We start from the raw sequence: 27674 nt of genomic DNA, 5'->3' as shown, positions 1-27674 counted from the left end.
GTCGTGACGCATCGGCGATGAATTACACGCGCAAGTAGTGCGTTTATAGGAACGCGATAATACCGTGAACTCTTCGTCTGAATCTCACTTTCGGTACGATCTCGATTGGCAACAATCTCTAATTAATTTCAATTTTTTAATGCTATTTATATTATCTGTGTTACATACAACAGTATCATTTTACAAATTGTAAATAGATAGTTTAAGTTAAGGATTTTAATCTTCCTCGTTTTTTTCGCTACCGTTCGCGTTTCAAAGTCGACCGAGTTGTTCCGTTCGCTCTCGTGCCCCGTATTTTTCTCTCCGACGCGACGCCGCGCGCCGACGCGACGCGGCAACAAAGTATCGAAGTAATAAAGTTACGGCCACGTCGAGATTTAATGTCCCACGTTCGTCGCAGCGGCGTTTTCAGTTGCAAGCAATTGGCAACCGGTATTACACACGAGCGCAACGGCCGTTATCGTAGAATCGCTTGCGTAACGACGCTAAATCATTGCACGGCGATCGAATGCACGCACGGCAGACGGAAAAAACGTGGACGGGCGCGAAGAATAAAGCACCTCGTCCGCGGAGAATGACTCGGGGGTTGGAAAGCGAGGGACGCTGCATTAATTCTAGCCGGCTCCGCTACCTAGACTACGATAAATCTCGATCTCGTTCTGCTCCGAGACGGAAATGCAGCCCACGTGTACCTACGTCGGCGTCGCTCGATTCGAACTCGCTCTGACTGCACTCGCGGCGATTTAACACGCGATATATTGTCCCTACGTGTTATTCTGTTACGCCAGTTACGCGGATAGGTATCCATAAGGTATACAGCGATGATAAATACGGTGTACCTATCTACGTGAAGCCAGTATCAATTGACATTGGAACACAAGGCAGAACAGCGCTTTATCTCGTTTGTAAAACTAGCCATTTTGAAGAGATAATTTTTAATATTTGTTCGTTACTCTATCTTGATGTTTCAATGTTGGAGCGGTAATAAATATAAAAAAAGTTTTTTTGATGCTTGCTTCACGGCTCTTTGAATATGTATGCGTTTTGCAAAACGTAGATTTAACCCGCGATAAATCGGTGGCTTTTATAATTTTTCCAGCTTCGACAACCGCAGTCGGAATAATTAATCTAAATAACCAACAGCTACGCACACACGCTCGCGTTTACACACGCGTGGTGCGTAATTCTGATAAATGTATTTATTACGATGATTTCCGTCTCCTTTTTTTTTTTACTCTGGAGAGAATATGGAGAGAATCTTTACGTAACGCCTTCAAGTGGCTAACCTGCTGAAAACTCTTCAATCCTTTTATGAGTAGCGCTTGCACACCGCTATCGATAATAAATTCATCGTAGTGCTACAGAATTTCGACAGGCAGTATAATATCGGGACGTTCGTTTTTTCTTGGCGAAAGTTCATCTTCTGCCGTAATTCATTAGTTTCCTATCGATGCCGCGAGTCAGAATAATTCGCGTTTTCGTCTAATCGACAGTTCGCGGTCGAGCATTCATTTAATTAAATCGCCGTCGCGGTGGTTGCGCGTTTATCCCCACGGAAACTTAGGCAATTGGGGCGAAAAGTGCAAGGACAGATCGGAATACGATTAATAATTTATTCCAGGCACGTCGTTTGGCGAGTCGGCGACGCGGGGCGATCGTGAACAGGTGGGCGAGAGAAAAGAATCGAGACGGAACGGCGGCGGCTGGAAGGACGACGAGAGGTCCACAAGGAGCACGCGGATCGCCAGCTGGACAGGTAAGGGAGAACCTGTTGAATTAATGTCAACCCTCCGGCATTCCACGTCTACGTCTAATTTGCACCACGCGTATCCGATATAATAGTTATTAATTTTGACAAGTATGATGCGCAATGAAATGATGATTGCCGGATCGAAAACAGCCGTCGATGCGTATTATCCTGGCAGACTCGAAATTATATTCACGGGTGTTTCCTCCATAATTACCGTGTCTGCCGATCACGCTGCTCGCGCACGTACGACGTTTCCGCCGATCAACGTGTCTGCCGCTTGTAATTGAAATTGATCGGGAATTAACGTCGCGCTTTAAACGGTTTCCCAGAGTAAAACTCATTGATGCGCGACAGATGTAGTACATGAGAAATAATAGAAAAGATTTTAAAAGAGATATATCGTTCGAAATTAATCGATGTCTGAATATTTGCCAATCAAATTGAGATATTATGAACTTTTATAACATGAAACGGTAATGCAAGTTTTTGAAGATAAAAAAAAAGTAAACTGTTTAGAGAAACAAACGAGCTTTGCTGAAAGAGTAAATATTTCCTTGAAAATAATATTGTAGAGATATAATCTCGTATCGGAAATAATATTTGTTATTTGACTTAGCGAGCAATGGGCAACGAGCGTACAGCTCACGAGTACGTAGTCGCGAACAAGTTTCACCGGCGAAGGTGCAGTCGTTCGACGGCGACGGGAAACAGAATATTCTGCTTCATTAATTTAATCAGCTATTTTAGGGAAGCCGCGAGCGCAGCCGTCTTCGAAATTTTAGACACTATCGACGAACTTTACGGGACGCCGCAAACTACATGGCTTCCCTCCTGATATAAACGCGAACAATAGTAACTTGTTTCGAAGTCGATAATACCCGTGGTATACGATGTAAGAATAGCTGCCGTCAAACGCGTATCTCACCATAGAATGCATCGGTTACACTGTCAGTGCAGCAGATTTATGCGAACTGGGTGTGTACAGTTATCGAACCCTTGTATATCCTATGTAAGTAGAATAACTAAAACTCGCGACATTATAATAACTTAGGGAGCCACTTCTTACGGACAAGACTCTGCTACAAGATATATCGGGAATATAACTTGTTAATGTTTACAATTAATAATTATATGTGCAACTATTTGCGCTTGCATTTGAAATAACACGGCCCGTTAATGATCAGGTTTTTATCAATAAATTCAGTTCGGGTTACATTACGTTGAAATTATTAGCAGTTCGAATAACGAGCACATCGATACTATTATTAATATTTATTGTGTTTATTAATGAACTAATTGAAGCATTTGTTTACATAATGTTGCGAGTATCAAAATGTGATAAATAACAATTAAATTTCCATTGTCCAATACTAAATGCATTTTGTTTCTTTTGCAAAATATGAAACAGGGCATTTAGAATTTTGCGAAAATTATAACTTCACTAAGTGCTTAATATATAAATGAGCGGATAAGCAATCAGAAAGTAAAATATTCGGTCATAATTTGTTGAGCTGAGATGGTCGCGATATCGCGCGTACTCGAGCTCTCTCAAGTTTTGCGCGTAACTTTAAAACGAGTTAAATCAACGACGCTCGAAAACTTTCGGAAAATCGTTTAATTCGTATGGTTGCTATTTGATAACGATATTTGATTTGCTATGAACAAATAATTTTCATAATTTTACGTCGCATAATTATAAATTTTTCATCGATACACAAACAACACTTTTCGTTTCTTCGTTGTCATAATTGTCTTCTTCAAACATCTCGTCGCTTCGACTTGCCAATTTTTGGCTGTCGCGTTAATCCACATCGCAATGTCAAATTTGAATTTACCAGCCGCTGAAGCGGATTGTACGAAACAGCACGAGGCCATTGTGTTGCAAGATACGAGAGCCATCATGGAACGAAGGAAATGCTTCGACAAAATATATTTTATCTCCCAAAAGAATATTATTTGCGAATTTATCGCGTGCGGCCGACAACTTTTACGACGCTGTTGGCCCGGAAACGTTCAAGCGAGACATTTCATGGGTGTCCCACGTTTGCCGCGGATTATCCAATTACGTTATCTGCTCGCCCAAACTCACACTCTCTCTCTCTCTCTCTCTCTCTCCCCCTCGGTTAGATCGAGATTTTTCGATGTACTCTGCATATATTTCTCTTATATATTTGTTTTTTTACTTTTCCCTCACTCGGCATCACACTTTCGCCCCCGCGAGATAAGCGCTATCTTTTTGAGTGCTCGGAATGCTGATATGTACCTCCGCAGCTCAGCGCGATGGAATGCAACCTTATCGTCGTGCCAACTAATAAATATTACGCGCGCGGCTAATGCGTATAGTCCCAACGCACACACACATTCGGGGAAGAGAAATAGAGAGATAGAGAGCGAGGAATAGCGGGAGAGATTGCTCGCTAAAACTCTACCGTGCAAATATTTACCAAAATGTTATACATTATTCTTTCCCTCCGCTTCGTCCAGCATTTGACATACAATAGTCTCGGCAAATGGATTCCCCGACTGCGTTATGAAAACACGCGAGAGCATGGGAAGCGGAATGAAGAGACGAGTCGAGAGAAAGAGAAAACCATAACGTCGACTCTGTAGTACCTCTTTATTAAACCTGGGGACATGTTCGATTATTTCAATAAGCCAACATAACTCACTTATCTCCACAACTTTACGCTGATAAAAAAGAAAAGCTTTATGACAATCTGCTTTTTCGAACTCTTTTATCCTCGAATGATCTGTGAAGTGGTTTACGTTTACGTTTCTTAGCATTGTCAGTACTCTCTCTTTTAATGTCCAACAGTAGTCAGACATCATATTTACATTCCATACACCCTGATAACGTCTTTCCATTTCCTTCATATCTTGATGAAAACGTTCTCCTTGCTCCTCGCTGTAATCCCCAAGATTTTGCGGGAAGTCATCAAGATGTGAGTGAAGAAAGTGTACTTTGTAACTCATCAAGCAGCCCAGTGTCTCGTAGTTTTTCAACAGATCAGCCACCAATTCCCTATAGTTTTCACTTTTGTGGTTTCCCAAAAGTTTTCAACCACTTTTTTAAAGCTTAGCCATGCAGCTCGTTCTTTCTCATTCATAGTATCAACGAATGATTCATCTCTTAACAACTTACGAATTTGAGGCCCATCAAAGATACCTTCTTTTATTTTTGCACTAGATAAAGCTGGAAATTGTTTAACCAAATAAGCAAAACATTGTCCTTCTTTATCCAATGCTTTTACAAGTTGTTTCATCAACCCGAGTTTAATGTGCAAAGGAGGAAGTAAAATCTTTGATGGCTCAACCAAGGGTTCACAAATGACGTTGTGAGACCCAGTTTTTATTGAATTCCGAGCTGGCCATTTTGTTTTGGTGTAATGATTACTGCGATCTCGACTGTCCCACAAGCAGAGGAAGCATGGAAACTTCGTAAAACCAGATTGCTGGCCTAGAATCATTGTGAGGATTTTGAGATCGCCACAAATCTGCCAATTGTGTTGAGCATATTTAATCTTCTCCAAAACTATTTTCAAATTTTCATATTTTTCTTTGAGTGTTACTGAATGGGCTATAGGTACTGGAGCATATATATTTGTATTATGTAACAACACTGCTTTGAGGCTTCGTTTGGAGGAATCTATGAACAATCTCCAATCGTTGGGTTTGTATATATTTTTTTTCAATTCATTTATGAGGCCATAAACATCATTACAGTACACCAAGTCTTCTTCCTCGCTGAAGTACTTCCGGAACGTTTTATCTCTATTACGATAATATGTAACTTTTGTTCCTCTGGACAGCATATTTCTTTCTTTCAGTCTCGAAGCTAATAATTCTGCTCCATCTTTTGGCAATCCAAGCTCTCTTATTAAATCATTCAGATCGTGTTGATTGAAAAGTTGCGGTGTAGTATCCTTTTCCCTTGGTAAATATTGTTCTTGATCTTCATCTTCAGTTTCAGTAGTTTTTTCTTCAATGCCCTCTTCATCTACTTCATCTACTTCATCTACTTCATCTACTTCATCTACTTCCATATCGACTACAACAGACTTTATTGATGCTTTTATAACGCTTGACACTTCTGCATACTTTATCTTACTTAAAAAGAACGAATTGAAATTGGCAGTGTTGGTCATGCAAAAATAGCAGTTATCCCTACTTGTGGGCTCCTGCCATATGGTTGGGCGTGAGAACCTGATGCTGGCTCCCTGGGTCTTGTGCCGATCTAGCATTGTTTTGCAACCACTGCAGATAGCAGATGGTAACCAATATTTTTTCTCTTGACTTACTTCACAGTCAAAGCATCGCTGATATACAGTTTGTAAATTTTTGGAAAATTTTTTTAAGTTCTTCTTTAATTTAAACTCTCCACAAACATAGCAATAAGAATTAGCGTTACCAATACAGTTATGAGTATTTTTAGTTGCTTGAGATTGTGTTGAAATTTTAAAAGTATTTAAATTTTCCATGGAAATATTAATAAGCCCACGCGGTAGGGATCCCGTTCCGATCGCGGGTAAGTCCACCGGCCTAGGGGTGATAACCCCCACACCTCCCTAGGACTAAGTGTGGGGGCTTCCTGACTTTGACGAGGACCATGTCAACTCGTCGTCAGACACACTCCGGCTTCATTCTCACACCCTACCGCCCACCTGCAGGGCAGCGCGCCTTCGCTGGTTTCGTTACCTTAGAGAATTGAAAAGTGGATCATTCCACACATCTTCTTATGAAGCAGTGTCACCATTTCCAGAGTTCTCTAAGGCAGCAGGATTTTTGAAAATATGTAACGACATATTAGTTGTATGATTCAGTAAGTATATTCAAAAGAAATTCTCAAGGACGAAACAAGAATCTAACATTGTTTTAAAGTTTTTATGAGCTTAAATGTCCATCAGAATTCCATCAGAATTACGTGATTAAGGGATTATGGGGGTGAGGGTTCAACGACACTAAAAACATACAGTAAACGTATTTTTTTCTCAGACCCGATGGAGCTATTTAGACCTCAGATTCGAATTCAGCGACCCCAAAAACATATAGTAAGAATTTTGAGACCCCGAGGTCAGAAACTTTTTTTTTGTGGGGCTGTGTAATGTTATTTAATGGCTTCGGTGGATTTACGGTGTTTTTGAAGTTCGGAGAATGCCCTGCTTTTTTTTCGGGGCGCTGTGCAAGTGGTTGCAAATTGTTGACGTTTGTGTAAACAGGGATATGACGACGTTATTGTTATGGCGCAAACTGTGTTTGTTGTTCGACACAGAATTTTAGATAAAAATATCACGAGAAAAAATGTATCCCGTGTTTCTTAACAAATCTATTTAAACAGTCGCTATAACCGTAATAATATAGATTATGTATTATAAATTTAAATTTATTCTCAATTATGATCTAAAATTGGATTGATAATGGTTAATTTTTATTTTCATATTTTTTTTTATCTTATCGTCAAAAAGGTTTATGTTATAAAGATAACTTTGTAACTTTAAAGGAGAGTATTAAAATATGATTTTAAGATTAATGGTATATTTTAAAGGCGTTCCACATTTTGCAAACAGCGATGCTGGTAATAATACTTTACATGGCATAGCATAGTTTCGTTAGTCTTTATCATTGCTTGCCGACTCGAGTAAATAGTATTTTCAATGAGTGTCGAAGTCTATATGTAACTTTTCGGAAGCACTCCGACCTAGCGGTCCGTTGCTGCTTCTTCATTTCATGGGTATCCCGGCCGGCGGATTCCATTAGTCCATTAGTGCATTACGAAAATATGCGTTCGGGAAAATAGTTTGATCGAAGTCATGCTGGTCGCGGACTTTGTGCCTTCATTAAGACATACCCGCGATAAGACTCGCGAATTTATCGGCTCGTGATTCATTGGAACGCGAATGATCGATCGCGAATAAATCGGGTCATTGTCTAGCGATTTCTAACGTATACAATGTGAAATGGTGTAATCTATTTCATAATTAAGAGAAAAGTCACCGAAGTTAAATGAAATCGGAACAAATAAATTAACTATTAAAATATCTAAATAATATTTTTTTTCAACGATATATTTATCTAAATGTTAGCTTTCTTAACAACTTGGATTTTTTCATAGCGAAATATCGATCAACCGCAATAATAACCAACATAGTTTAGAACAATTTCCCAAGAGGCCTTTTCGGGTCAGAGAAGCGTGCGTACTTTCTCTTATCATTTCGAAACTGTTAACGGGGAGTAATATCTGTATCCTTATTCGTTATGCAGCGATATTTCAATTAATGCCGAGACTCATCGATTTAACATTGCAAGCGGGGCATGATCGAAAAATTATTCGACCGACTTTTACTCCGGGCAACACCGATAAAAATGATAAAATTGACGTTAATTAATAATATCGAGGTCGCAGCCTTCTCACGGAACGGTATCGCCATCGATATAAGTTTCAATTATAACGCCGGGACATCGTTGCATCATATCTCGTATATGCGCGTCGCTTTTCGTCTCGAAGGAACCGGCGCGCGGCGCGGCGGCCAATTAAATTTGTCTCCTTGCGTCTCGATCGGTCATTAATCTCCCGCACATCGACATCTCGGGCGTGACATTAATCATTATTACTCTCCTCGCGCCGGAAACCGTCGTAACACGTGAAAGTTGACACGCGGTGATTTGTCTTAATTAACGATTATTTCACGGATTTGATTGCATTACCACGCCGAGCGGTGACACTCGTCATTAAGACTGCTACCGGAACTGCGCTGTAATCCATGCTTAAATTTGTTCGTGGAAATCGCGCAATTAGCTGCGTTGAACGTGCCGCATTTACGATCGTCGCGTTTGTTTTCTCTCAAGAGCAACGCTCTTGGGAAACTCGAGTACGTCGTCCGATTTAACATTTTTTTGTTTTTTTTTTAATGAGTTAATAATTAGAGAATTTGAGTTTGTAGCAATTCTTCGTCGCAACATCCTTTGACGCATTTTATCGTGCATTCGTGCAACCCAGTTTCTCCTTGGCTGCTAACGAGTGAATCGCTTCCAAAATAATTCGCATTTCTCAGCGATACGCAGCCATCTTGTCACATATATTACACGGCGGATAATCACATACGTTTGCGAGAATTATATTTACGATTTTCTCGGAGATAACTATAATTGCGCTCGCAATCCGCTTTGCTTGCTAGTCATAGCTATTATAAACTCGGGCGGGGATTATACGTATATATGTATATACATATTCTCGACGTACAGTTTTTAAATAAATTCTGCTTCACCATAATAGATTACGTAGAAACACAAAAGCCGGTACGTAACGATATAACACCCGTTGGATCAGCCGTGGAAATAGTGTTTTGTTTCGGATTATAATCAACGGAGGAGAAGTCTACACGAGGTAAACTTTTCTGACTGGCTTATGCCACGCCATCCGTATATGTACATATATGCAGGATGTCTGTGTATATATCTTGATGATAAACCGACGAAGCGATAAATTTTTTTCAGCGGAAAAAGTATTGTACGAGCATTTATCGAAACGCTTCAGTTAAATCAAAATATTAACAGGAGTTCTTGAGAGAGTAGTATTAATATTCGATTATTTGAAAATACAACACAGTCTGTTAAGCATCAAATAAGCAACATTACTGTTAACACAGTCATTAATTTGATTTTTGCGTCTTCGTATTTTTCAAAACTATATCTCTCTCTTCAGACTGAAAATATCTATAGAGTTGTTTTTAAATTGAGTTTTGATGATTTACTCAACCTATTAAACTATATTCTATAGTTAATTTCTTTTTTATTTATTTTCTTTGTTATGCTGTAAAAAACTTTTTTGCCTTTTAAATGCATGAAGCACGATCAAAATGGACAATTGAATCAAAAATCATCGTTTTTGTTTATATTGAATATTCGTATGTTCGAATATAAAAGTAAAAATGAAAAAAAGAATGCCTGCCAGAATGTAATTTTATACCTCTTACAATTAGAGAACTGTGTCTTTCCTGTCCGTTGCGCACCGCGAGTATTGTGACATACAGCATATCGCGTTGTCATTTATCGTGTGCGAGGTCGCGTATCATACGGGACGCGCATGTGAAAAGTTGTTGCGCACCATACGGGACGTAAAACGCGGCTAGATCAGCTGGCCGTGCGATAAATGTCATAATACGTCTGCGGCCATTGTGTATGTTAACATTATGCTGCGGACAGGACAACAACGTGACGAGGCCACCAAGACGAAATATTACTCACATCATGTGCGTAATAAATGCCTTATACCGTTCCCTCAGGTTTTTGGTTTTTCTGGCTTTATTAAAGATGGGAAAAAGAGTGAAAAGAATTTAAGCTATTCGGAAATTCTTCAGCTACGACATTCATACACGTGCGATTAATGGTGAAATGAGGAATTTAGAGTAGGTAACGTAAAATATTATATTGAGGATATGTTAAAAAAAAAAAAAACACAAAATTTTCACAGATTTGTATAGTTTGTCACGCGCAATCAAGCATAAGTTCGTACTCGTCAATTAGATTACCGTCAGAACTCCGACAGTTCGAAGGACATTATTCTCGTGACTGCGAGCCCGAGAGATTCGGCTATTCTAATTTCGCAGTCGCAATTAGAAGCCAGCAGTGGAAACTTCGAGCCGACCGGAATCAAGGAAGCGGCGTCTTACCGCAAAAATAAACCGCCGTTAATTACGAGCTAATGAGAAGTCGTGGGTGGCGGGCGGAGGTGGGAAAAGTTCGGCCCGTTTCACGGAAGGTCGCCCACTTTCAACAATTTGCGATCTGAATTCGTCGACTTTTCCGACGTCTCGCTTCCCACTCTCCCCGACGAAATTACGTAGCAATAATCTCGAGCTTCTCCAGGTCGTCCGCTAATTGCGCTACTCGGCCCGAGTTTCATCGGCGATAATCTCCCGTTATCGGTACCTCAGAAGTATAATAATCTGGTAACTTAGATACGGATCTAAAATATTTATAATGGACAGATAACGTAGTAATTTCAGCAACTTCTTTTTCTGATTTAATGTTGCATTAAAAAGAATGACAGCTGCTCAATTCTTATTAAAATAACGCCAAAAATAAAACGCTAAAAACCTATCTTTGGTTGTTTTACAAGGAAACGAAGATAGATCGTAAAAGTGACATTTTAATAAGACTAGATAGGTGAAGTTGGGTAAACACGAGATCAACAGGCTGATGAATGTTCTACCGTCCACACATTCAAATAAAAAAAAAATTACACAGTAAATTGAAAGATCTTCCTATCATTAATCATCGCTAAGATCCGATCACGAGAGTAGTAGAGCAAAATGAAACAGATTGTGCAACAAAGCTACAAATGTCCGTCTGGCTAATGGCAAAGCTGGTTAACCAATCTCGGGCTCGTTATCGTCGTCTCGTAAATCGCCTCGTTATGATTCGAGTGCATCTGTAATCGCGTGATATTGTCGGACACGCTCCTACGAGCGAGAATCTTCGGGCGTGAGACAAACGTCTATTAATAGGCGGATGCGCGCAGCTCGCCCAATCCGAATATGAATCAAGGATGCGTCGATAACGGCCAGCTCTCGAGAGAGGGAGAAAGATAGAGAGAATTTACTGGGAGAGACAGGTTTTATCTCGTGGGAGCCAAAAGTATCCGGTAGTATCCGATAGATTTTTTGCCAGAAGTGTTGGGTGAAAATACAACATCTATATTTTCCGCGCTTTCCCTGAAAACGAAGGCACAATTTTGCTGCAATTTGCAGCGATGGATACGCCGGACGAGCGTACTCGCCGCTTATTAAGAAATCTGCATTTACTTTTTGATGAAAGTAAATGCACTCTTGAAGTTGACTCTCCGCGGGATAAAAGCTCTTTTACGTCTGTTTACAGTAGCTCATTCCCATCTGCGTATTTTGCATTTCTGTAGGAAATGAGAGACTAACAGGATGGTTAATATTCGATTCTATTAGTTCAGTAAACTCGATGGGACGCGCCTGTTATATTTTGATAAGCTTTTTATGTCAATTGCATTTCGTATTTTAGGATCTAGGACAAATCAACGTGGGAGTACGTTGACACTTGTGTCTTGCGACCCGCACACAACCCGCACTTTCCAATGAAATTTCAGTGAATGACGTTTTTATCGGAGCACGTTGTGAAGTAATTCCCTATGATTCACCGTATATACCATCTCTTTTAATATTGATCGTGGCAAAACAGCGAACGTGAGTGTATATCGATATCAATATAAATGTTAACACAGCAGTATACCAATATGCATTACGTTTGTCCGTTTGTCGCGCTTCAATCGCAATTTTGACTAATTCCATCGCAATTAAAAAGCGTGATTGGGCGCGTTCGATTTCCTAATTAATTCAAGATGTACGCCTGAGTCTACTTGAAAAGAAAACTTTCTTTAACGTTTTTTCACTATTGAAATTGAAAGTGCCGTTATTTGCTCCATTTCGCAAATTTCGCGTCATCGTTGCGCCGCAATTGCCGTATAGCCACTTACAAACGCAAGCGAAGTCCAAGCCAGCCGGCATCGTTAGGCAAATATTTATTAGAACACATTGCGCTGTCGACACTCGGAGATTTACATACATTATAATAAGCAAACAGAACGCGAGTCAAAGTGTAATGCCGTTTGTATATTTTCGGCATAATTAGCGGATAGTAAAACCAAACTCTCGCAATCCGTTAAAGCCTTGCCGCCACTGCTAATTGAGAAATCACCTTTGACCTCGAGTAGTCCGCTTCTTGGAAACATCTCGGGTGATCAAAGAGACGCTGTACCTCCTCGAACTTGAATCATCAATATTGATCCGCCGCGGTGACGTATCTCTTTCTAACATTTTAAAATTCCGAAAAGAATTTCAATCATAAAACTGACAAAATTTATTGGGTCCGTTTTACTGTTAAAAGAATTTGCTGATCGAAATGATTGACTGATATTATATGCAGATTAAAATTAATATTTTTTTGTGGAATAGGAGCAATGTGATATTGATTTGACGTATTCATCGGTTATTTATGAATTCGTTATATAACTTGTAAAGCAAGAAAGTGTTGTCGCACGACAAATTGCACCGTCTAATGCTCGACTGACTTCATGTCAGCAGGTGGAGAGTCAAAGATCAAAACAGCGTAAATCCCCGTTTTCGCTGACGGTGAAATGATTTACAACGGATCGTTACGGCTTGCTTCCAGCAACTGGCGATTAAACTTTCCCGCTGTGATACCGACTCGTGACAAACGGCAAAGGATGAAAAGCTCGCGCTCCGTCGCGTTTGGACGACGGCCGGCTCTCGCCGACCTGTTCAAGCAGTAAAACGCGGGGTTGACGCGCGTCATCGTAACTCGACTTACGAGGAAATTAGCTGACACGTCTAGCCACGTAGCGGGCTTTTGTATACCTTGTTCTTTCTCGTGTTACACCCACGAAAGACGGACGATCCTTCTCGAAGATGCTCAGACCATACCACTTGAAACTCTCTTTCTCTTTCTCTCTCTCTTTATCTCTGTCTCTCTCGTTGTGATCGTGCCTTGCCAGATCCAAGTATGGTCGCTGCGCCGACGTGATGCACGTAAGCTAAAACGATGCTCGCGAATACCATTCGCATGCCTTTCAAGTGATGATGATCTCGTTCGCTTGCCGATGGCAATTTATCGGCATTGGCATAAGCTCATGCCTCTCACGCTCACGACACTTTGCCGGTCCATCCGTTCGTAATAGCGTTTTTTTTTTGCCGCAGTCTGCGTTTTTGTTGTTCGCGAAAGAGAAAGCGGCCGCTCGTGAATTGCCCTAAATGTGGGGAAGCGCTTGTCATTTTTCATTATCGCGTCGTGTCACGCACCATAAGTTGCGCTATTACGGGTGGTTAAACATGAGGAATTATCATGGGATTGTTATGTCATTGATCGTTGCCGCTCGGGAAACATTAAAGGGACGCGACTCGTTAGAACATGCCGCTTGGATCTGTTCATTAGCGGCTGATTAACCCATTAGCGTGAGTGATGATTGTTATACAGGAAGTTTTTTAAAACAATTTCTTCCTCGATATATATTATTTTAATAATCATGCATTTCGAGCAATTGTTTGAATAACACATTTTGTCTATACATATATTACTATATATTTTTCAAATACTCTGTAAATTAAGTATATTTCGTGAAAACTGTCTTGTAAACAGGTTTTATGCAGTAAATAAACTATTGTTACAAGAGACATAAACATAGTTAAACATAGGATTTTACTATGTGCAGGATATTAAGGATGTTAGTAAGACTGCAAACAGCGAGTCGAATGTGGCAGATGTATTCTGGCTTCAGCTTATGTTCGATTTAATCTAAACAAAGTTGAGCAAATAACTTTCTAGTTATACTCGACATACAGTGACATACTTCACGAATCAAGTTACCAACTAGATTTAAATCTTTTACAAAAATAGCAGGGTGAATATTCCAATAACAATTAAAACTGATGGATCGTGATGCGAGGAATTCGCATGCTATGCGACAGATGAAATGTACAATAGTACAGATACGTTTATCTATTGGCGTGTTCGTAACACACACACACACACACACATACATATACGATACAACGCGAGGTCGTTTTGAAGCCAACAAATTTTTACGTTTTTTCATCCGATATTATCGCGAGAATTTCTCATCTCCATGGATGTAAGAAAGGAAGCAAGAAGAGAGTTGGACGATTATTCGCGCGCGCTCGTAGTCGAAATTTTTACAGACCACCGAAGCCGCGCCAAGTCTCGATTATAAGTATTCCGCCGCTTTATGAAGCACATCGACTTCCATGCTGAAATTCGATTCTCGAGGGTGGAGAATGGACTTCTTCTCTTTCTTACGACGTTTGTTGAAGAGTAATCGACCCATCGCGCGCCGGGTAGGTTCCAATTCTTTTCCTCCGCTCGCCCACGGGCTACCAAGAGCGCGATTGCGGAGTCGTGAAATAGCCGTAATTAAAATAGATGTAATCAGCCACAGTAGCTACGTGGAAAGGTACACCACCGGTGCTACGTGGGCATTATCCTAAGCACGAAGCTTTGTCCGCTGCGCGCACACGCACATACAGATTACTTGTTAGCACAAGACCTGGGAAACAATTTTGTTTTATCCATTTAAGCAGTTTCGTTGTTCGCTACGCTCCATTACTTTCGTATGCGCTAGGTAATATTTTAACGTCATTGCTCGAACAAAATTAAGCTCTTTCGTTATCAACGCTCTGAATTTCTTTTGTGTTGAAGATGAAATTAGTAGTTGAATGTAAAACCATTGAGTGACTGGAGAGTAACGACTGACATTATTTTTATTCACCCGCGTTATAACTCGCTTTTATAATCGATAATAAATATTTTATTGGATGTTTATTGAATCCGTTATTTGTTTTGTTGGAACAAATTTATTCGTTGAGTTTTATTATATTTTATATATTCAAATGTCACTATATTCAAATGTTATGCATTGTACGATACATACAAGCACGCGATTGTGCACCGTGTTTTACGATAGCAACTTTCGGCGGACTGGCTCCAAGAGTCGTATCCGAGACAGAAGGAAAGAAGGTAAATTACCATGCAGGTACCTTCAAGGTGGCCGAGAATATTCTTCGTGATTTATTGGCGACGTAAATCCGTGACAACGAAGGGTGCAAGGAGAACGCAAGGGAAAGACGGATTGTAAGAGTGAAATAGGAAAAAGGAGACGAGCGACGGGGGTGAGAGAACGGAACGGGCGGTCGACGGTCGAGGGGAGGGAGATAGGAAATCTTTTACCCGAAGGACCTGCTTCCTCTTTGCACTCGCTACAGAAAGAAACCATTATGAGGATCCACGGGGGAAAAGGTTCACGATTGTCCCGCGAATATATTGTTAAAATGCAGGCGAATGCGCATTCACGAAAAAAGGACGATGTGAGAGTTGCCAGGAAATAAGGAAACGTTTTTCTATATGTATCAAACTTTGCGGAGACTCGCGCTTTGAAAGCGCGAATAGAGCGATTGATTGAAAAGTCTTTCAATTATAATGAGAACGTGTGATAATACTTAAACATGAATGGGATAGTAATGTATTCCAAAAAAATTTTAGTGACATTATAATTAGAGGTTGTGTTTAATATTAAATTCGGATTAGTTATATAACAGGTAATGATACATAACGTTGATCAATATAGAAAAAATAAATATAATCACAAGGGATAGTGCTTGAGTACGAATAAATGCAGCGTAATGTTTTCTTCTAATATTCGGCCTCGATATTGTCGACAGTGTTGCCGAAAATGTTGTCGATAGTCTATCAGAGATGTCTTAATTCAAGATTTGAGAATCGCCGCAGTAAACCTTTTCCGTGCCAGATAAAAATGGCAGAATTCGAAGAAGAATTACGTTCAGTATCTTTGCTCTACGGCCGTCGGACGAAGGACAGAGCTAACATCGTTGCCGTCGTAACGTAGAGTGACTGAAAAGCTTGAGAAAGTAATCTGTCCCACTTTTCACCCTTAACCAGCCTAGTGACTAAGGAAAAGGAATTTACGGAGCCTTCATACACATTCCACGTCTCGTAACTAGAGTGAACCTAGGTATATAGCGATAAGTAAGCTAACTGTGATCTCCTTAATCGATACCATTTCACGAGACTAGCTTAATTTATGTTACATTTAATTTGAATGAATATAACTGTACCTATCATCAAAGTTGAGAAGTATCGATTGAAAGCAATTTCTAAATAATAATTACGGATGATTGTGTTTTATAAAATTTTAATAGACATAATTTGTGTTCTTTGATATGCACGTAACATGTTGTTGTTTAATTATTTATCGCTGACAATTCCTTCTGATCGAACAAATATAAGGTCACGCCTTTCCTTCTATTATTATCGTCGAATCTCGTGCCATTTTTAGTAGTGCATTTATACATCGTTTGTAGTCATTGACGCTATAGTCACGGTTGGTTGTGTCTGAAAGCAGGATTCTCTGCATATCCGCTTATTACACCTTCACCAACCGAAAGCGCTGAAACTATTTTGGTAGTTTGGTACTGGAAATGACACGAAGATATTCTGCTTGCGTTTGCAGGTGGCGTTTTTATCAAAAATTCAAATATCTTTTTCCATGACGAAAATATCGAAAGTAATCGACATAACTTGGAATTACAACTTACAACGAGAAAGAATTTTACAACTTTTTTTTTACAACCCAAGTCATATTTGTCATATGTCACATGTTTTTCTTGGATACTCTCTGCAATCTGACAAGCTTATATTGGAAACCTGTCTTATGCAAGTAACACCGGATAAAATACCGTAGTCGTATGTAAGCATAGCGAATCGATTTAATAAGGGAGGAAGCGATGTTCTGCTTAATCGATTATTCATGGATCTTTAATGACATCGATTGCCTTTTTGCGACATCTGAGACGTATAGTGCTCTTCAGAACTGGTTTCTTTTTTTCTGAAGGATAACATGTTGCAACTAAGCCGCGTATCGAATAACCATCGAAGATTATACTATCGAAGATTATAGTACAGCATCCTTCCAGCACAGAGCGAGAATATCATTAAATAGACTACTAATAAAAATTATGTATTATAACAGTATTGAAACATTATATTTTAAACAGGATTAAGTAGCATCATAGTTCAATTTCTATCCCATATATGTATATATTACTATTTGCCATTTTCTGAGCTTTCTCTATTTTAACGTGGTATTCGCTACCTAGATACATCGCTCTATTTGTCGGACTCGTATCTGTCATTCATGCTAAAACGTTCTATCCACACGAGACAAATCGCAGATCGTTATATTCGTAAGCAATGAGAGGCGTAGGAACGAGGCATAGCCTCGTCGCGAATTCTTCACGCTCCACCGCGGTCCGGACTGAGCTGTTTCCTCGTCGGACGACTCTTAACGATAACAAGCTGCCTGGAAACAAGCGCGGTCATTCGCTGTAAGTAAGAAAAATCGAGCGAGGCTAAGCTTCCGCGCCACGTATACAAACCGCTAGTTGCGATGTATCGTAAATGTGGCACATGTACCAAGTAATGAGCAGGATCAACCACATATATACAATATATATAATATATATATGGCTAATCCTATATACGCGCAAACACACACACACACAAAAGCTATAGATCTCTCCTCTTCTTCTCCTCTATCTTTTGTTTAGAAAAATTGTCAAGAAACGTTTGATAATAGTTTTAATGTTCTTAATAAAGTAATATTGATTTTATAACTAAATGCTGTTATAAAATATCTTGTTATGAAACTAGATTATAAAATATAAACTTAATACCGCGCCAAGTTATATTAGAATTAAAATACAATTAAAATCTAAATATGGCGATACTTGCAACACATTTTATGTTACTTTATAAAATATTCAATTCTATAATATTTATGTAGAATAATTCCATTTATTTCAATTGAAACAATTCTTTTATAACGATATTAAATTCTCATAATGTCTTGCGCGACTGTTCGCGGCGTTGCAAAACGTTTAACGAAGAATTGCGAGAAGAGTGCCGCACGGAACATTGTTCGCTAGAAACTTGACGATGTCTTCCCAGGGACGAGTTCCAGGGGTTTGGCCGACTTCCGGCCACGATCGCCCGTGAGTCCTTGTTCATGCGGAATCCACTTCCGCTCGTATTCCGCTGGATTCATGAGACCAGTGGGATATCACTGACGGCGCGAACGAGGTCACAGGGTTTGAGGATTTTCATGATAACGAATTAGTTACGGTACAGTTGTTAAATCCCGATTATAATTTCATAACAGCCGGCCGGCTTTTAGATTTTAAATTATATTTCGAATGCTTGTGCGACAGACCGTCTCGAAATGTTCGCACATTTCGTAAAACTACTTGCTTTCATTTGACATGGTTCCGTTAACTTTGCCAGAAGCACAAGTCTAAATTAAAGATGTAAATAAAATGTGCATAGGGTTTAGAGAATATTCAAGGTTCTTATTGCTTTATTTATATTACATTTTTTTGTATAAAATAATAATATTTGCCAATACTGAAAAATATTTATTTTACAATATTATTAGTAGTCAGTGTAATAAAATATTTAAATGGAATTTTGAATAAAAAATCTTTAAATGCCATTTTTTCGAAAACCATGTCCTTCATTGTGCTATATTAAATCTATGTTTGACAATATCAGCGAATAATCCGAGATTTTTCACATGATAACAAAAATTGTCACATTGTAAAGAAGATTGACGACTTTGCCGAACCATTCGTCAATCAGTAATTAATTTTCTATCTTTTTTAAATATTAAGAATTTGTTGCGATTATTGTTATCTATTCACGATTATTAGTGACATACTCCGTGAAAGATTTATTTTGTCAAAATTTATTTTTTCATAACGTTTTATGATTTTATTATGGTTTTGTATAATTGTAATCACTTTTACATCGTGTTTCCTTTTCTTTGAAAACTCCATGCCAGTAAGCACACCATTGAGGAATCTTATGAGTATTACGCCAGATACATAATATACATATAAATTGGATAAGTATTGTGTGTTGTTTCCGTTTGCATATGCAACATAAATATGAAAAATAATTTATGAAAATGATTGTTGATTCTACGTTTATATGTCAGAGATTTTCTGTTTGAATGCACGTGAATAAATGATTATCGAGTTGCAGATTGTTTCTGCAATTTAATTAAATTATGAATTAAAAGAGAGAGAGAGAGAGAGGGGGGGGGGGGAAGCGGGGTTAAACCTATAACTCAAATGACCTCGTAAAGCTGGTACATAGTGGCGAGACTCGTTGTTTCGACAGAACTGTTTTCACCCGCGACGTTCAGCTCCGGCGCTTAACTCCGGCACACTCATGGGATGGTGAATGTAGCTGTAAACCTTCGGGGCATATAATGACCCTGTTCTTAACCCAGTCGCAGGAAATTACCACCTCTGCCTGAAAGGGCGATTTAACGGATGAAGACAAAGGTGTACCTTGTAAAAAAAGTGTAAGGATTACGATGATAGGCTCGTCACCTTACAACGATCAATTTAATAATAATCATATTTATATTTTGTATTTTGTATGTTCTGCAATTATATTCGTATAAAATTATATTCGTATAAAATTTAATACAGGTAGTATGATATATTGCATGAGATATGATTTGGTGAAATAATGAACCAAATTTATCATAAGTTGCAGCAAAATTTTATAAATAATAATTCTAACTTTTTATACAATTCTTGTTTGCGAATAACAGTTTGTATATGATTTCTATAGTACATATAATATAAATAATTATCTATTTATTACCATTACTATAAATTACTGTTTCTTCTTTTTTTCGAGCTCTATATACGAACACCATTAGTAAATGTATATTCTAATTTTTTGTTTCTTATTACATAATTACAAAATAATACTAGCCTTTTTTGGTCTAAACAGGATGAGCATTCATGCAGCTCCAATAGAATGCGCAGTTACCAATAGAAACAATTGGAATTATGCAACTGTCGGGTTAACTTCTGACGAAACGAGTCATCACCGAGTGCTTTTTTCGATGGCAAATGTAAAACGACATAATGAGATTCATTCGGCGGCTTGGCGTTTTGTAAACTTCGATTGAATATTTGATAAGGGGGCACGATCCCGCATCGCGCCGCGATAAAGATGATTCACGCGATCGTGAATTCAATATCCCGAGAAGTCGGCGTCATCGTCGCGTCGTTGCCGTTTCTCGGCCGCAAAAATCCCACGGTTCTTCACTTCTCGAAAATTCATAGATTCCGACGAACCGACCGTCTGGCGCTGAGCTTTACTTTCGCGAAAATCTTCGCCGCTTAAAACCCAGCTTCTTCCTGCAACGATCGATATGCCAGATATCTCGTTGCCGATCCACGAGCTTAAAAAGATAATGTTTGTGTCCCGCGAGTCCGAGTCTCAATATTTGCACCAATACGTCGTTATTCGCAATTTACTGTTATAATTACATTTATTATAATAGCAAGAAATTCGAAATTTAATCAATTTTCTTATAACTTATTTTCTTATAACTTATTTTAGATTTATTATTAATCGAATAAGTAACATTTACTTCGCCAGTCAATAATAAACCCAATTAATAATTTAATCGACTATACTGGCAATGATTATAATCGTGGCAAAGATTATAATCGTCGTGACAAATCGTCACTGCGTTTCGACCAAGGATTCTGGTCATTCTAAAATTGATGTAATTTTAGATGCTTATAATATAATATACGCAGTGAGGATTTGTCACGACGATTATAATCGTTGCCACGATTATAACCATTGCCATATCATTGTATAGTCGATTAAATTCTTAGTTGGGTTTATTATTAATCTTAAAACAATATATTATAGGCTTTTATATATATGTATAAGATAACCCTTAAATTTAATTAATTATAATTAATGAAATTGCAGATTGTATATAAGAAATAGGAGTAATGACGAACTGATTTGAAAGTTACGCGGAATAATCTACAATAGAGTTCGCAATATGAGGGCTCCGACTTAAAAGATCGTAAGAGAATGAGAGAGAAGACGTGCTGAGAACAAGTTGATCGACTCTGGTGCAACTCAAATAAGAGAAGCACAGTTTATCGAAGTTCAAATCGTAAGTGGAATAGGGTTGATCTTCGCCGTTGGCAGAACTTACGGTAGTTCGCTTGTCGGGTGGCATTAAGTAATCAATTTCGCCGCACAAGCGACGTCTTCTTTACGTCGATTGGGAAGCCTCTAATTAATTACCCAAACTTACCCGCTACGCATTCTCTCTCTCTCTCTATCTATCTATCTATCTATCTATCTCTTCTTCTTTGTTAAGCAATCGTATATTTCGCAAAGTTTATCCACTTGAATGCAAAGTGTCGTCGTTTTCCGATCATAATTGATTCACTGATGCTATTCACGACTCTTATTCTATTTGACGCGAAATTTTCACGTCGAAAAGTTCGATCACGTTGGTGCGCCACGAACTTTCCTTTAATCGTTTCAAAGCGCTTCTCTAAGTAAATATTGAATCGAAGGGAACTATGAGAGTCAACTCGGTCGTAACACGCCTTCTCTTAATTAGATTTATAATTATATAAAATACAAATGTCTCTTTTTGCCATTCTTCCTTGCGAATATTTAGAGAATTCTCTTGCAGAAATCACAAGCATGATTAATATGGTTTAATCTTACTGCTTAAATATTTATTGCTTAGTCATTTTATTCCATGCCGGTTAGAAAAAATTACTCGAAAAAGGATAGCGTTTTTCTATCGCTAGCGATAGCAGACACAATTCGGCAATTTTGTTATAGAACAAAATGTAGTATTCTTTTTTTTTTATTGACCTACATTGCGATACATAGCTTCCCGGGCAATCTTCTGCTTCCTGTTTGAACTGTGAATTCATGTATAAAATACCAGTAATTCGTCATATAGTCCTCTAACATAACGCCGAACGTCCCGAGTAGCATCTGCCGTTGATTAATTCATTAATCTGCTTTCATACGCCGAACCCATTCTGCGATACGGTGGAATTTCGTGTTTCAATTTGGTAGCTCAACTTCCGCAGGTGCGCACCGAGGTTGGAGGAGGTGGAGGAAGAGGAGGGGAAGAAGGAGATAGCAGAACGGCGATGAGGGAGCCAGCACCGAGGGCTGAGAACGGAAGACAGGGCGGGTGTACTGCCATTTGTTGGCTCGTAACATTACGAGCGCAAATGGCTTTAGAAAGTCTGAGATGTGGGTGCCGCCAATGAAACGAAATTAGAGGGACAGAGGTCAGCGGGGTTTATGCGCGGCAGCCGAGAGAAACAAGAAAAGAGAGAAACCATGCAGGAGCGTGAGGACGAGAATGTGGTGCGAAACCTTCTTCTCTTTGATGACTCACGACGACAAGTCGTCCAGCCTCAGGAGGCGCATCGTCGACAAGTTTAGTGGACGACGGCAGTACGTGTCAGCATGATTTCACGATTCCTCGTAGAGAACCTCATAAAGCTCTTTTTCTCTCTCATTCTCTCTCTCTCTCTCTTTTCATCCCTTCCTTTTGTCCTGATTTGCAAGTTCGTGTTAGTCGGCTGTCTTTAACTCGCGAAGCAGTTTTGACACGTGCGAGGGGAGAAATGAAGCGCTTTGTTATCTATTAGGGGCTGGACATAGATAGACAGATAGATGGAGATTGATTCGAAATCCTGCATGGATGTGTAGTCCTCCTAGTAGCAGATGTTACGAAATTGATTGATTAATAGGAGTAACATTCTCGTGAGAGTACCTTCATAGCTAGTTCAATCCTGTCAATAGTAGGTATCTATGTTTTTTAAATATATGCAATAATGCATTATCACGCAAGCTGACAGATTATTTATTCAAACCACAGCTAGATGAGAAAAAAATTGAGTATAATAATTTATATACGGTTTAATTTCTTGTTGAGCCGATTAGTTAAAGCTCTTAGGCGACATTTTTAAAAAGTACCTTTTGACATTGCAAAAGAATCTTTTGTTCTATGTTTTTCTGTGGAACTGTGAAATAAATTTTCAATTATCCGTGTAGGCAAATGGTTATTTTGTTAAATTTTTTACATGCTACAATTTGTTAAAGAATTAAATAGTGGAAAGCCACAAATATTATATACATTTTGAACTTTATTAACAAGCTCAATATTGATTATTTTTCAACGACGATTTTGTTTCAAGCTTGCAACAGCATTTAAATTACTAGTCTTAATCTGAAAATTTTAAGATCAGTTACCTAAGTGTGAATTTTCCATATAAGAGGCAAAATGAAAATCATCAATTCCGCTGTCTTCTTTGCAACTCTGATGACTTGATCTGAATCTCAAGATCTCGAAATTGTCGAAGGAGCATCCCCTATATCCCTGATCGACTGAGATTCGCGATTTTTTCCGAGACAAAGGACGCGGGGCGTGCCTCGGACGAGGACGGAAAATCGACGCATCGTGCGAGGGGTCGAAAAATTTAACATTACGATTCTTACCGTCGGCAATATCCGGGGTTAGGAAGACAGGGGACGGAAGAGCGGAGAAGAGAGAAGGCGCATTTCCATATATAAACGGCAGGATTCAGCCGAGTCCTCTTTCTCTCCTGGGTACTGGCTAAGCTCCAATGTGATCGTGGGTGGTCGTTCTCGTGTGAGTGTGTCTATGTATATACATGTGTGTATGCCGCGGGAACAACGCACCGTAGTCAGCAATTTGGACTATCCGCTTTTACTCTTCGTGAGGATATCGTATCCCGCGCGCCGCGCGTTGCCGTCTGTTTGTGTGTTCGTAATCATATATTGGCGGTTATACCGCCGAATCTACATCGTTGCGGATAGAGATGCATGGAAGGCGAAACGTGCCGACCCGCGGCTACGAATGAGAGAGTCAGTTCGTTCGAAACTTGCAAGGAAACCAACTAGTCGCGGAGAAGAATGGAAAGCGCGCGGAACAAACCATTTAGGATGTAATATGTGAATACGAATGTGTGTGTTGAATGTACATATACTGGGACGGACATGAATATTGAGACATGCAAACGAAACGGGATTGAGATGATCCTTTTTCGATATACTTAGATGCTTAAAGAATGCATGATACGAAAAGACAAATGTCTTTCGTACTTGTCGTATCATCCTGGCACACTTTTCTTCTTCAGATTTTCCTAGGAAATTATGTTACATCGGAGATATAGAATCTACTAGTGATACCTCTTATCTCTGCGTTGCAATCAATGAACAAATTATCAACACAATGATATGTATATCGCTACTGGCTGAGCGGTTATATTCGTACATATGTAGTATCGTGCGTATTTGACATAGGCGAGATGCACCTGCGATATGCTCACACTTACGTGGATGCAGGTGCGCTAATTAAACGATAAACTATGATAAGCCTTGAACCTTAACGATATTGCAAAGCTATAACCTGCGTTTTGGCACGATATACTATATTGTACGATTTTCTTGCGGATTTATGTCCTCTACTCTATAGAGGATAATGCAATATGCTTTCTACATAAATATTTATATATTTTTAATGAAAACGAAACAGTGCTTTTTATCATAACTTTTTAATTTATGACGTTAAATCAGATAATTTTAAACATGGCATACAAAATTAAACTATTATAATAAAAACTATAATATTATACTACAGGTACAACAATTTCAAAATAATGTGTGATCGTTCATTCATGTGTGCTGGTCTATGAAAATGTAATGTATCAAAATTCTTTGATTTTTATCATTTAATTGCGTTTCAATTTTTTAATATGCTTTTGCAATTTTATTCATAGATACTTTAGAAAGCTATAAATGTATTAACAATGAATAATATTGTTCGCCTCTGTGAATTCCGTTTAAGAGACATAATAATAATGCACACGAATTAAACTCGGAAGGCAAACGCCCTCGTTTCAAGTCTTCCGCAACTGTAAAACGCACACTTGCACTATCGCTTAAACGCGACACTTAAACATTGGCGGCGACGTCGGTCGCTGCGCTAATTAACGGATAAACCTCGATAACGCCGAAAGCGGCTTGCTTGACAGCGCATTCATGCCCAGCCTGACGTACATTCCATTTTGCGGTTCTGGGCTACCTTACTCCCCAGAGTGCATGCTAATATCCGATCACGTTTCCGCAATCGCTTATCGCTGCTTGACGATTATTAATTATCGTCAAGCCTCATTATCAACAAGCGGCTCGGACTTCATTAGATGAGAGAGGTAACAAATCCTTGCGTTGATGACAACAGATTTGGCGATTTGGCACCTTGTAGACTAACATAGACTATATATCCAGTGCCCCTGTGTTTTCGGTAATTGATAAACTCCGAGTGATCGCGATAACGAAACCGTTGAAGCGTTAGAAAATTACCGTACTTATTAATGAAACATTGAGGGAGCGACAATGTAATTATCGAATTGAATTATAATTAGCAATATAAATCATGACGTTCTGCGCATTTATCGCCGGCGACCGAGCGTGACGGACTCAACAGCCAGTCAGTAGTGAAAGTCGATTTATCGTCGGCCTTGAGGCAACGGAGCAACAACTTATTTCGTGCTTGTCGTCGTCGTACTCGAAAATTCAAACAAATTTCTAGCTTACAGTATTTTATGAAATAACTCTATCAGTAAAGAAATTACGGATCTCTCGCATGTGATCTGTTACTTAATTATCATTTCTCCGCAAATAATATCTATACATATGTCGTTCAGTACTAAAACGTGTATACACGTGTAAAAAGAATTAATTTTAATAACTGAGATATATACATAACATTATTACATGTCAAATAATTAATTAAAATTTTCCAGACACAAAATATATTTAATGATGTAATTTCTACCTAATTTTATGACAATTGTCAAATGACAAAGTATGTATGTTAAATAATAATAAGATGATAAGTGTGAGGAAGCAGAAGAAAAAAATAGGAAGAATTATATTTTCCCGCAAGATTACGAATAATTTTCATTTAAATAGGATTAAAAAAGTTGGCAATTTTAATTATTCTCGCCCTGCATCTTTTTTTGCATACAATCGTTATATCGGAAAAACGACACAGATCGGTTCCCATATAAACTTCTCTCCGTACCTCGCGCTTATATGCAGGGCTTTAGATATCTCAGGCACGACGATTTCTTTCCGCCAGATTTTTATCGAGACGATTTAACGCCACGCCGCAATGGAAATCGTCTCTTCAGGGTGCAAACGCAACTTTGTGCAAATAATATAACCGCATTTCTAAAGCCCGTTTTATAACTGAAGTGTGCACGACGATTTAAGTGTCATCGTTTAAACTACGAGTTTTGAGATAAAAGAAAGCTATGTATATATATACATATATTATTGATTATATTTTATTCTCGTTCCATTTTTCTTCGGATATAGGCTTTTTACTATTTACGTTACTTTTTTTAAGCCAGCAATACTTACGTCGAGAATTTCCATATGATGAAATATATGAATTAAGAGCATGAATAGAATTTTAATGCACGTTATCATTATTGCTTATATCAAAATAATTTTACGGTTTGAAAATGCAGATATGTACTTCGACATCGAATCGATATTCTCATCTTTATTACGTTAACAAGTTGTACACTCTCTATATCGACACAGCATATTACATTAAATTACGTGAGATAGAAACGACGAGTTTATTAATTTTAGATCGTGGTGCAAACGTGTCTCTCGAGTGTTTATATCTAAGAATTTACACCACCAATCGCAATTCCATGGAAAATTGCGGCTTTTGCATAGTTTACATTCAAATCTATTCTATATTAAAAGCAAATATTATATATGCACACAAGTTTCAATTTAAGTGCTTCAGTCTATAGTGCTTCTTATCAGCGGTTTATTGATTTGAATATAATATTCATCACACATTGAAAGTAGATATCTACAAGAAAACATGTGAAAGAAATAGTTTTATTTCTTGGTATGCTAATATGTACCGATATAACAAACTGATTCAATGAAATACCAGAAATAAATGTGATTTTGGACTACGAATATTAGATAGAGTTTTATCCTGAGAAAACTAATAGTGTAATTAAGGCTTAATTGCATTAATTAATGATTCTCTTGATTTAATTGAGTTCCACGCTTGTCTGTGATGTAAATCCGGTTTAAGCAAGCTCTCAGATTTTTTATGTCTCATACATAAAAATGATGTCGCTTTTGCGAATAACCAGTGAATAAAAATTATCGTATAGAACATTCATGGTTACCAGAAGGAAGATATCGAGCTGTAACTAATTTGCCATAAAATAACCACTTTTCTTATTTAAATTTTTACCGTGTACTTTCAGCATTATGCGAAACTTTACACATTTTCTATACAATTTTCTAATTCTTTTGCTGAAAATTGTCTGTCGGTTTTTCTAAGTTTATATATATACAC

At 38.5% G+C, this 27674-nt stretch overlaps 2 protein-coding genes across 8 annotated transcripts in view; one reads left to right on the top strand and one right to left on the bottom strand.

Moving 5' to 3' along the window:
- The window catches only part of Cmpy (crimpy), a 251726-nt gene that overhangs the window by 151656 nt on the left and 72396 nt on the right, over nucleotides 1-27674 (top strand). For 6 of the 7 annotated variants that reach the window (XM_071726644.1, XM_071726643.1, XM_071726642.1 and 3 more), the window contains one exon: nucleotides 1622-1756. The exons of the other annotated variant lie outside the window; for it this stretch is intronic. In XM_071726644.1, coding sequence (XP_071582745.1) covers nucleotides 1622-1756 — 135 coding nt within the window. The remainder of the gene's footprint in view (nucleotides 1-1621; nucleotides 1757-27674) is intronic. 7 annotated transcript variants of the gene reach the window in all.
- LOC139767603 (uncharacterized) lies at nucleotides 4486-6773 on the bottom strand. The gene is made up of 3 exons (XM_071697047.1): nucleotides 4766-6773; nucleotides 4586-4670; nucleotides 4486-4500 (listed from the first exon to the last, which is right to left on the bottom strand). Exons 1-3 carry the CDS (start codon nucleotides 6226-6228, stop codon nucleotides 4486-4488), a joined length of 1563 nt encoding a protein of 520 aa, XP_071553148.1. The 5' UTR covers nucleotides 6229-6773.

Source organism: Temnothorax nylanderi, unplaced genomic scaffold (genome assembly GCF_030848795.1).
Source record: "Temnothorax nylanderi isolate EJ_2023f unplaced genomic scaffold, tnyl_v1.0 TNYL_tig0010_pilon, whole genome shotgun sequence".
Taxonomy (NCBI): domain Eukaryota; kingdom Metazoa; phylum Arthropoda; class Insecta; order Hymenoptera; family Formicidae; genus Temnothorax; species Temnothorax nylanderi.
Note: the sequence above shows the minus strand (reverse complement) of the source record. Positions and strands in the feature narration are given on the sequence as shown.